Below are 12,129 nucleotides of genomic sequence, written 5' to 3' on the forward strand. Positions count from 1 at the left end.
TTTAATGTTCACTTCACTCTTATTAAGCCTGATTTTTAAACTAATTACACTCAATCACTTCTTGTAAATAATAAAAGGTAATAAGATTCCTTATTTTGGTGAAAGCCTGCAGACATGTTGAGCAAGCACAAAAGGCTTTTTGACATTCAACCTGAGCTCCATGCCCAGTCCCTCTACTCTGCCCTGTTACCTTGGAGACAAAGGGACCAATAACACTTGGTAACAGGATTCATTAATAAATCACAGAGACCAAAGTTATGACTAATTGATCAATGCAAATGGAGGAGGGAAGGAGGGCGGAACTCACGGCAAATCCAAAGGCTGATGCGCTGTGTCTCATGAATGATACAGCTGTGGACAGAGAGAGAGAGAGAGAAAGAGAGAGAGAGAGAGAGAGAGAGAGAGAGAGAGAGAGAGAGAGAGAAAGAGAGAGAGAGAGAGAGAGAGAGAGTGAGAGAGCAGTTAGTACTGATTTATTCATTTTTATTTCAATAGTCGGTTTTATTATGTGACATTAATGGTTTTAATACCTTAGCTGAATACTTGACACTATAGTAATATGCATTAATATATATGATACATATACATTATAATAAACACGATGGGTCTTGAGCACAGAACAACACAAGTTAATAATGCAAAATGAAAAACAATTACAAGATGAAACATTACAGGAATATTAAGCATTTCAACTTGTTTCTGGTGAAGCAGTGTGCCAGCAGCAGGGAGGGAGGCAGAGGGATCGTGGCCTGTACTAACTAGCCAATTCTTGTCTAATGTGTGGCCAGACAAACAGCAAATATATCAATGTTGTCGAAGCTTTCATCCAGTAGGCCTGGTTTCATCTAGAGTGGAGAGGTAGAACAATAGATTTCTCTTTCCTGAGCCCTTCCAAACTTTTTTTCCTTTGGTTTCTCAGACCATATTTACATTTGGTTTAAAAATAAATTTTGGGCGATCTGATCACAAGTGGACAGATGAGACACACTGATATTTACACCTGTGTGTATCATGCATCTTCAAAGTTAACCACTGCAGATTTTGTTACTACCTATGCCACTTCTGCTAAAGGTGAAATGGCCCCGCCCACATTTTTTTATGTCAGATAACAACAACTCTATCTTGATGATATGAGTCGTCAAGTTTTATTGTGCTCAAATTGTGATTAGACATCTGGTTTCACTTGCACCCCGACCACGTACATCAGTGCTCCTCTGCATTTTGACAGCTGTCTGTGGTCTGTCATCAGAACAACCACCACGCGGCCTGCATCGGTGACATGTTTTCCTGTTCCGTCCTTGTCAGGGACGTATCTGTCTTAACACCACAAAATGTGGTCAAATGTCATCATTTCACGATGATGGTCAACCTCAACTCCTGGCATATGAATTCTAGCTCGTCACAGTTTGTCAGTTAGTAATTGACAGTTTTCTCAAATTTTGCTTTGCATTTCTCAAAACACATGGCTACATGAAAATCCGTTTCGGGAAAATTACTGTAGTTAAATATTGGCTGTCAACTGTTATAACTGCCATAACTTGTTTGACTGTAAGAATGAATGGAGTGCTTGAATGGTAACCTAGCTTTGTCCATTTTAGGTAAATTTGAGTTTAGCTTTCATGTTTTTACTCAAATTGGTTTGCAAATGGAGGAAACTAATGACTTCTATGACATACATTTATTTTTTACTCTGCAATTTAGTGATCCGTTCAAAGTGCACCTTGTAAACAGGGTTTCTGATTACAGAGAGAATGTGACGTCATATTTACACAAGATTAACCTTTTCTGGCTATAACCTCATTTTCATGCTGTTTGGTTCTGTTTGAGTGAGATTATACAAGGTTTTTGGTTAAAAACAAATCATGATAACAAGGGAAGTAAACAGTAAAGTGGCTGTTAAACCAAAACAATGAGCTGAAGAATGCTAAATCTCTCCACTGAGCTGAGGGTTCTTGGAGGGACACATAGTCTTTTTTTCCCCTCATTGTTATAAGAAAATGGCAGAAGAGGTCGTGTGACAGTACCACAAATTATGGCACGTATGTATGTATCGTGGCTCGCGTTTCACAGCACATATGTACGTATCGCAGACTCACAGTAAAAAGGCATGTTTTAAAAAATAGCACACACGTATGGTCCGCTGCTGTAAAAAAAGGCTGCAGTTTCTGTTGATTTATGTTATAAAACTACTTACCTAGGTTTAAGGCAAAAAACTTCCTGGTAAGGCGTTATAAAAGACAGTTTAAACAGTAAATAAATGTATGTAAATGCTGGAAGTGAAGTGGTTACAAGGGTCACCTGACTGCCAAGTTATGTAAAGAACGTAACTTAAGTTAAAAATGGTTTGCTTTTGTTTTCACACAGGATGCACTTCGCTCTCCTGGGTGAAAGTCTGCCATTTGTTCGACCCATCAACCTCCCCAGCCTCCAACCAATCGCGGGAGTCCGCCCTTTTAAACGTCACGTTGTTGTCGATCACTACTACGTCAGCAAGATGGTGGCAGAAGCATTACAGCGACGGTGAAATACGGAGACATGGCTCGTTTTTCACTGCCTGTACACACGACTTTTATTGGCGTTTTTGGCGGGAGAACAGGCTGAAACTGTGCCACCTGCCACATCAGGAATTCATTCACACACAGATGAACGCAGTATCAGGAGCAATTTGGTGTTCAGTATCTTGGCCAAGGATATTTCAACATGTAGGCTGTCATGGTCAGGGATCAAACCACCAACCTTCTGATCAGTGGGCGACTTCTTTACCAACTGAGCCATTGTTTGCCCCTAGAAGTCAGGTTTTAAATACCATTATTCTATATATAATTACATGGTTACATTAAAATGAAATGTTCCTCCATTCATTGCAGTCCTTGTCGAGCACACCTGTGCTTTTTTGCCCTTCTGCCTGTCCTTGTGTTACTCTCTCTCTCTCTCTGTCTCTCCCCCTGTGTGTTTCAGGACAGAGTCTCGGGGGACAGCATATCGGCAGTTAAATCACCATGGTAACAGCGGATTTGAGGCCAAGCTAGGAGTTAGTTTGAACTACAAAGCTTTCATCTTCTTCCTCTCTTTCTCCCCTTTTTGTTTTTTCTCTTTGTCGCCTTCCCACTCTTCTCTCCAACTCTTGGATTCTGATTTTGCTTGGCACTTATCTCCTTCTCTCCATCAGTCCCTCCCCCCTTATATCTCTCTTGTCACATCTTGTGGTGGACTGTCTTTTATCAGTCTGGTTATACAGCTCTCTGTAGACATGGAGTGACATTGCATTTTGCCAGATACTCCAGTAATACATATTCTTACACAAGTTTCAAATAACTTTTTTTCCTTTTAAAGCTTACAGTAGCAAAAAAGAACTACAGTTACAATAAAAGAGAAGTACAATAGAGAGACAAAAGCTGAAGATGAGGGAAAAAAGGAAACAATGGAGAGAAGGTGAAAAGGAGGAATTAAACAGAAGAAGAGAGGGCAGCCCCAGACAGACCCCTGATACAAGGCAGATGGTGCTCGTCAGGCTGGGTGTGTAACACATGACTGCCCACACACACACACACACATATGCTGGCCCTCTGTCTCGCTCTTCCTCAGAGACTGTCACCCAGAGTCTCCCTCTCTTTCTTACACGACCTTTTCCTTTATTTTCTTCTAACTCTCTCTCTCTCACATACACACACACACACACACACACACACACAGGGTGAGCTGATTCTCCGGAGCTGCACCAGGCCGGCGACCCATCTGGAGAGTCAGAGACTGAGCCAAACTTACAGTGTGAGAGCTTTTGTAATGAATTCAAAGAAACAAATGCAGGCTGATTGAACAGTTGGAGACTCGCTGCTTTACTGCACCTTTGTTACGATGCTTAAGCATGTGTCATTTTGTCACTTTGCGCTGTCAAATGAAACTTGTATGCAGCAGCATCTGATTCAAACATGTTCTCCAACATAAATGACAGAAGAGGTCGCATGTCAGTACCATAAATTACGGCACATATGTACGTATCGCAGCTCGCATTCAAAGCACATATGAATGTATCGCGGCACAACAGCATGTTCTAAAAATAACACACATGTACGGTCCGAGGTTGTATAAAAAGGCTGCAGTTACTGTGGATTTATGTTATAAAACCACTGACCTAGGTTTAGGGCAAAAAAAATCCAGGTGAGGCGTTATAAAAGACAGTTTAAACAAATAAATGTACATAAATGCCGGGAATTAAGTAGTTACAAGGGTGACATGACTGCCACAAGTTTTGTAAAAAACGTAAGTTACGTTCAAAAACGTGATTCACGTAACTTATGTAAAGAATGTGACTTGAGTTAAAAATTTTTACTTGTTGTTACCTTACAGCGGATGGTGAAATGTGTAAATAAAGTTAATTTTTTGCTGCCTCTATGTATATTGACGTTTGGATTTAAAAGAAGACACTCATGCACCCCTGACCCTCCTTCTGTGCAGATGACATGAACTGGCCCACTGAGAAAGACCAGATACAGAGTGTGAATGTGCAGCCGTTGCTAAAAGCTGTATGAACTATTTTCAGGCCCTTAGTGTCTAATTTAATGGCAACGCCTGCCTTTGCCAACCATAATCCCACCCTGGTGGGTCATTTTTAATGTTTAGTGCATCGCTCAGAGGCACTTGATTACCTTCTTCGTTCATAATTTCCCACTTTTTAGTTGCTAGAGGTGTCAAGCTGGTTCAGTCTTAAAAACAAAGGCAGGATTTGTGATGTGAAAAGCAAACTAACTAACTAGGTGTCTCTTTTCTTTCTCCTTTAGCCATTTTCTACAATCTCTTCAAAGCTCCCAGACACCATTGAAAAAACAGTAATTTTATCCTGCAGAAGACAGGAATTGCTGCTCTACCAATACCTTTCTGTTAAGATAAAATTATTGTTTTTGACAAAGGAGTCTGGTGGCTGTGAAGAGGAATTGAGGACAGCTTCATTTACCCTTATGCAAACTTAAACAGGGCTGTCTGACAGCTAAGTCATATGGTCTATACTTAAACTTATACTGACTTTATTTTGAATATTTTCAGTGCTTTACTTGGCAGTCAGACCTCCCTTTTCATTGCTCTCTTTAAAGCCACCAGACTCCTCTGCCAAAAACAGTCACACAACAACACAAACAAGCGAATCGATCAAAGCAGTTATACACCACAAACTCTTGGTTCCGCAAGGTTAAATTACTGTTTTTGTCAATAGAGTCTGGTGGCTTTGAAAAGAGCAAAAATACTGTCCTGAGTCCACCCACGTCAATTTAAAACAGGGCTGTCTGACCCCAAGATAAAGTGGTGAAATACTCTAAATATAGTGCACACTTCTAATATTGATTTTTGAGTGGCAAATATATATATTTAGCTGCTGGCCCTGTCAACAGCAGTACATTTCTTAGCTTCCATGCTGGTACTCCAGCCTGCTTCTCTAAACCGGGGGGCGTGCCGACCTCCACCTACTGCAGATAATATACTGACTATAGATAAATACCTCACACAACCTCATTACAAAATCTGAACTATGCATTTAAGTGTGATGATGATTGGCTCATGGATCTAAAGCCGCTATGTGTGACCCTTTACATTCCAAGAGAGCCTCTGATAAGAGTTCAGAGCTCAGAAGCACTGACCCATAAGCTGTCATGGGTTTAACCTAGTTTTGTCGTTTTCATCAGGTTTAATGCACACAAGAGCACATACAACTCCCAGTTATGGCCAGTTATTCAAAGCTTATCTCATGTTCATTTAGTAGATTTTTTTTTTCATTTTCAGAGGAAAATTCTGATCTGGACATGGCTTACAAATGTCACAAAGTGTGCTCTAAACTTGTGACTACAGCGTGCCTGTGATCAGGAAAAAACCATGTCATCCTTTTGCAACCTCAAAGCCATGTGTACTATTTTCACTGTATATAATTTAAAGTGGATGATATTATCATACAGACTCAACATAGACTAGGGAGTTAGTTTCAGTGATTAGATATGGTGATTTATAGCACAATAAATAGCTCAAACTGGAACTGTTGCATATTCAGAAAATCGGAATAATTTCACAAAAAGCTGCATGTAAGACGAATTATTCACTGGAGAAGGGCAAAGAGGATAGAATAAACTATCTCAAAATAGAGAAAATGGAAAAAAATATTTAATGCTTCTCCGGGGAATATAAGTCCATGTTAGTCTGACTCTTTTTATCCAGAATTTATCAATGTGTAATAAATTGTTTATCTAACCCTCTGTCTTCAAAAGCGATGCAGTGAGTCAGCTGGAATGTTAATCAACACTTTCACTGAGGAAGCACTTTTCACACACATACACACACACACACACACACACACACACACGCACACACACACACACACACACAGCTATGTTTAATATGTATTCAGCTCCCGAAAGAACAGATGTCCTCTCTCTGTGTCTGTGTCATCTATCTAGAAACTCATTAGGGAAGCATTTAAGACTCCTCAGCTTCATCACCAGCATCCTCACCTTGAGCCTATTTGTACCGTCTGCCCTCATTTAAATTGGTAGTATTCAGAAATCGCAGTAAAGTTTTCATGTATATGTGGTCATCGGGGCCAAAAACACAAAAATCATCTCTCAATTCCTACTAATTTGAAAATAGTGGGTTCTCTTCTCCAGACAGCCATTTATTTTTCCAGTTCCTGCTCACAAGCTCATTTCGATGTGCCAGCCGTCTGTGAGGTTACCGCCTGCCAGCAAATCGATGCCTCTCTCGGGGAGAGCAGACACTGTTCAGTGTAACATCCTTTGGGTTGTTAGTTAATCAGGGAGGCAAGAGTGCGTGACCAGTGCTAACAAGACTGAGGAAACAGGAGAGAAAGGGAAAGGAGAAGGAGGAGGTGGAGACATAGTGGGAAGAAGTGGGCAGCAGGAAGCAAAAGAGATGAAAGAGGAACTAGAAAAAAGGAGAAGGGAATTCAAAAAGGAGAATGAAAGAGTAGGGTGACTAGGAAGAGAAGAGAGAAGAGATGAATGCGATGGTTAGGGAGGGGCTGGAGGAGAAGAGGAGAAATAAATAAAGGAGGAGCAAGAAATTAGAAGAGCCCAAAACAATTAGAAACAGATGCAAAACAGCTGCAACGTGACACAATAAGATCATAAAGAGACTCACTATGACTATAATAAAGGGGCTAAATAACCCAAACAGACACAAAATTCCTTCAAAGAGACTCAAATTGACCACAAAGAGACACAAAACAACTACAAAAAGAGGAAAAGCAACAACAGAAACACATTAGCAACAATAACAAATTGACACAAAGCAACTACAAAGACACACAAAACAACTACAAAGACACACAAAATGACTTCAGGGGACAGAAAATGACTTCAAAGAAACAGAAAGCAAATACAAAAAGAGTGAAATTGAAGGAGGGAAAGCCACCACTGACACAAATTAATAACAAAAAGATCAAAACAATTACAAATTGAGACAGGACAACAACAAAGACACACAAAATGACCTTGAGAAACACAAAGCAGCTACAAAAAGAGGCAAAGCAACCACCAACACAACATAACAACAATCACGTTTACACAAAACAACTACAAAGACACAGAAAATGACTTCAAAGAAACAGAATGCAACTACAAAGAGACAAAACCAACTACAAAGAGATTCAAAACGACCAGAAAAAGGGGCAAAACAACCACAGACAAGACAATAACAAAAAAGGGATCAAAACAATTTCAAAGTGACACAAAACACCAACAAATAAAACACAAAGCAACTACAAACAGACTTAAAATGACTACAAAGACAAAAAAAAATTACAAGGAAATGCAAAATGGCCAAAGAGAGACACAACACCACAGAGGGTTGGTTAACATCTACAAATAGACACAAAACAACCACACAAAGAGACTCAATAACTATTCTCTGGCTCCTATGTAGGACAAGTTTTGGGGCCTTTGACATGTTTGTGCCCAGTGGCCCACTGTCTTAAAAATCTTAATATTTATGTTGCATTATTTATGATAAGACAAGCTCTAATTAGGCCAGCTTATGGGAATCGAACATGAGGGCATTGTGTCTTGTTGGTCTATTTCTAGGAATTCCTATTCTATTTAATTCTATGTTCCCTATAGTCCACTCAGATGTCCTGCCAATACCTGCATACCCATAGCAATGGTTAAGACTTGGCAGCAGTGAAACCCTAATTATCAGTGAGTTATACAAGAACTGGGGCTGTGCCAGCACTTAACACCCATACTCTCACTCTCTCCTCACTGTTCACTTGGCACTGATTATAAGCAGAAGATAGATGAAGCAGCATCTGATCGGACATTAATTCCAGACCAGACTTTGAACTGTTGTGGGTGTTAAGGACCTGCGAGCAGGACAACGTACAAGCACTTTTAATAGAGCGATGATGAGCCAACTTTGAGAAAATAATAATCCACTTATACCAAAAAGAGCTGGAAAAGTGCACTCAAGAGTGCAGGCAATAACAAAAGTTGCTTCTTGTTATCTTGCAAACAGACCTGGCAAAGCATGAATTCTGACCTTTTCACACATCAGCACAATAATGTAGTTATCTTGGCACCCTTTGGTCCACATATTGCAATTACATTATGGCAAAATCAGTTTAATTTGGGTTCATACTTCTGATGTTGCAGCCGCCAGCATAGCCCAGACTCCATTAGGAAAACAAGCATTTTAAAAGTTATTTTCTTGTCATCTTGGAGACAGATCTGACAGAGCATTAACTCAGACCTTTTACAAATTAGCAACATGATGTAGTTATTTCTGCATCCTTTTGATCCGTTTACTGTAGTTAAATCAAAGTTAAATCAGTTTATTTTGGTGACATACCAATGTGTTAGCCTTGTACCAGCAGTCATCCAGACACAATTCCTAAAGAAGACAAAATTCACCTTCACTGATGACAATATCGGGGTGGGGTAGTGTTTAGCACTCTTGCCTCACAGCAAGGGGGCTGCTGGTTTGACTCCGGCCTGGGGCTCTTCTGTGTGGAGTTTGCATGTTCTCCCCGTGTCAGCGTGGGTTCTCATCGGGTACTACATCTTCCTCCCACAGTCCAAAAACATTCACTCACAGGTTTAATTGGTGACTCTAAATTGCCCATAGGAGTGAATGAGAGTGTGATTGTCTGTCACTATGTGTCTGCCCTGTGATAGTCTGGAGACCTGTCCAGGGTGTACCCCGCCTCTCGCCCAATGTAAACTGGGATTGGCTCCAGCCACCGGCGACCCGAGTGTGGATAAGTGGTTAAGGATAACGAACGAATGATCATAATATCCATTCAGACATGACAGTGTTTGGTTTTCTGATGTAACTGGGACAACAGCTACAAAGCAGTAGCAGGGGTTGTTTCTGTCATTGTTACATGAATATACACAAATGTGATCATCCAGTCAGACTCGAAGGGTGCCAAAATAAAAAGCAAGAAGTTTTTTGACACATTCTTAGACTTTTTTTTTTTTAGCTTAGCCGATTGACAGAAATGCTTTTGTGATGTAAGTGAAGCTGTTAATGATGACCTGCACTCCCTACCAACCAGAGGAGTGTGGGAGTGAGCAGGGAAAATGATATAAAACAGGTATAAAACCATTAGAGGTCCCTCAGCAAACAGTCATAAATGTGCAAACAAATCTAAGGATGATTGATGCAGTAGTATGAGAGATTAGCTGCAGACAGGCAGATGGATCAACACATGCAGCCAGACACATGATGCCCTCTCGGCGTACACCCAGCAGAGATAATAACCATTCCAACCCCTGCACTGATGCAAACTGGCAAATTGGCCTCCTAAACTCAACTATTTGCAACTAAGGCAGCTATAGTTTTCAGTTTCTTAATGACTACAATTGCTCTGAAACGTATTCCAATATAAAACTTAAATGTTATTGAAAGTATACATTTGTTAAATGCCCAAATCCACATTCATAAACTGGGCTCATGCCTCTGTCTTTGTCCAATTCTCTGCTGACAGGTACAGTAGTCCACCCAGACAATTTCCACACTGGCTGCTCTCTATTCAGTCACCCGTCACAACACCCCTGCTGTTGACTGTATGAAAAAAAAAGTCCATATCGAATTAGTAGAATCATTTGCAGCCAAACAGAAATGTAATTACGTCCTGCTCTCTGTTCCTCAAGGGCAACAGCTTCAATTCACGGATGTGGAATTCAATTACATCACAAGCAACAGAGGAATAATCTGGGAGACAGGGAATGAGCAGGAGAGAGGTGAGGAGAGAGGCAGACAGATAGAGAGTGAGACGGGGAGGCAGTGTGGGTGAGAGGGCAGCAGGAAGAGACTAGTAAGAGATTAATAAAGTGAGAGTAAAAAGAAAGAGAGGAGACTTGCAGGAGTCACTCTCATGCCGCCAATCAGTGACTCTCTGAGCTTTCAATCTAATCGAGGTGACTCATCTGTGTTAGTGCCATGAAAAAACTCTCCCAATAGACAGATTTATTGAAGTTGAGAAAAAGCACTTAACGGTCCCGAGATGAGGACAGGGATTCAAAGTGTTTGAAGTATAGTGGTGTGGTTCAAAAGCAGTTCATTATATTTCTGCGCTTTGCGGTAGGGCTGTTATTTGCACAATGTAATGATGAGAAGGATAATGTTAAGCAGAGGTGGGTAAAGAGAGATTGGACAGAGAAGGGAAGAAAGGAGGGGAGAGGTTCAGGGGCATGGGAGGAGGAGAGCAGATACTGAGGAGAAATTTTGCATCATTAAAGCTGCACTAAACAAGATTTTATGCAAATATACCTGTCAGGGCTGGAATTGTGCTGCAGGGTTGGAATGGAAAAGACCGTCCCATTGGCACAACTCTAGACGCTGTCGGTTACAAAAGTCCTTAGGCAGGAAACTTATCGTGATAGACTCAACCATCACTCACTGCTGTGTTTGACTGACTATGTGTAAGGAGGTTAATTTAAATGACTTATATTGAATATGAAAACAAAATAATGTTAAATGATTAAAGACGCTATATGTAATTTTCTGGCCCGAGGAGTCTCTCAATCAAAAACAATAGCAATAGGTGCCTGTAGCACCTGCAAATCCTCAAATTAGGATTTCTTCAGGTTTCATCATTCAGGAGGCTTTCATGAGCAGCTGAATTATCCACAGAGGTGTCTTCCTCTCCAAAACAAACTGAATAGGTGATAAATCAGTAAAAACAGTGAATAAATCAGTTTATTGTAAAAAAGTTTATGATTCTCCGACTCTGTTCAGCAGAGAATCCCAGAGGAGGTGACTTCAGAGCCACCATTCAGGAGTTGCCCAAAATATCAGCAGAGGTATCCTCTTCAACAAAACCAACAGAGCTGATCATTTAAACTGGTAAATAAAAAACCCTGAATAGAGCACTTTCACACATCTGTGTTCTCTTAATGCGATTTGGCAGAGAGCTGCCGCTATCATCTGCTCAGCATTTTTCTCTGGGAACTAAAAATCCAGACATACACCAACTTTCTTTTTTCTTCTTTTTCTTCTTTTTCTTCTTTTAAGTGTTAGAAATTAGTTTAAATAGAATGAATGATATGACACCATTGTCAGGCGACCAGAAAAATGGTATTGGACCAGGGCCTAAATTAAAATAACAGATTTCAAGCTGTGATGCAAAATGCTGTGTTGGATTATGTAAAACTCGGATGCAAATTTTCTACATGACAACTATGCACACCTGGTCTGCTACAAATGATCTGCATAGCTGTGTTCCATTATTTGCTGCAGACAATAAAAACCTGTCCAGATGGAGAAGCTACAGTAAATGACATTTGATCACTGATGTGCACTTGCTAACTTGTCATTCTGAACGCTTAGTTCAAGCCATAGATTGTCCTTTATATGGTTGTTGAGCTGGTAGTCGTGGTGTTTCTCGTACAATATTGAGTTCCGACAAACTAAATTGATGACGTTCCCCCAATTTGGCAGCAGGCTAGCTATGACCTCGAGGAATGAGGTCAGTTGGAACAAAAGGATTTCATTGGTAAAATAAATACTTCCACAGGCAGAAATCTGCTTAAATCGAAGTATGTCCAAATATTTTTTCCAACACTTGAATGTGCAAAATCAGTTATCAATTTCCATGCAGATTTTTCAGTTGAAAACCCATATTTGTTGTGAAAT

General features: G+C 40.4%; 1 protein-coding gene across 1 annotated transcript in view; it reads right to left on the reverse strand.

Moving 5' to 3' along the window:
* The window catches only part of LOC131979358 (transmembrane protein 163a-like), a 92,386-nt gene that overhangs the window by 25,858 nt on the left and 54,399 nt on the right, over window positions 1-12,129 (reverse strand). Inside the window, exon 3 of the mRNA XM_059343313.1 lies at window positions 308-351. Coding sequence (XP_059199296.1) covers window positions 308-351 — 44 coding nt within the window. The remainder of the gene's footprint in view (window positions 1-307; window positions 352-12,129) is intronic.

This window comes from Centropristis striata, chromosome 10, assembly GCF_030273125.1.
Source record: "Centropristis striata isolate RG_2023a ecotype Rhode Island chromosome 10, C.striata_1.0, whole genome shotgun sequence".
NCBI classification, from domain to species: domain Eukaryota; kingdom Metazoa; phylum Chordata; class Actinopteri; order Perciformes; family Serranidae; genus Centropristis; species Centropristis striata.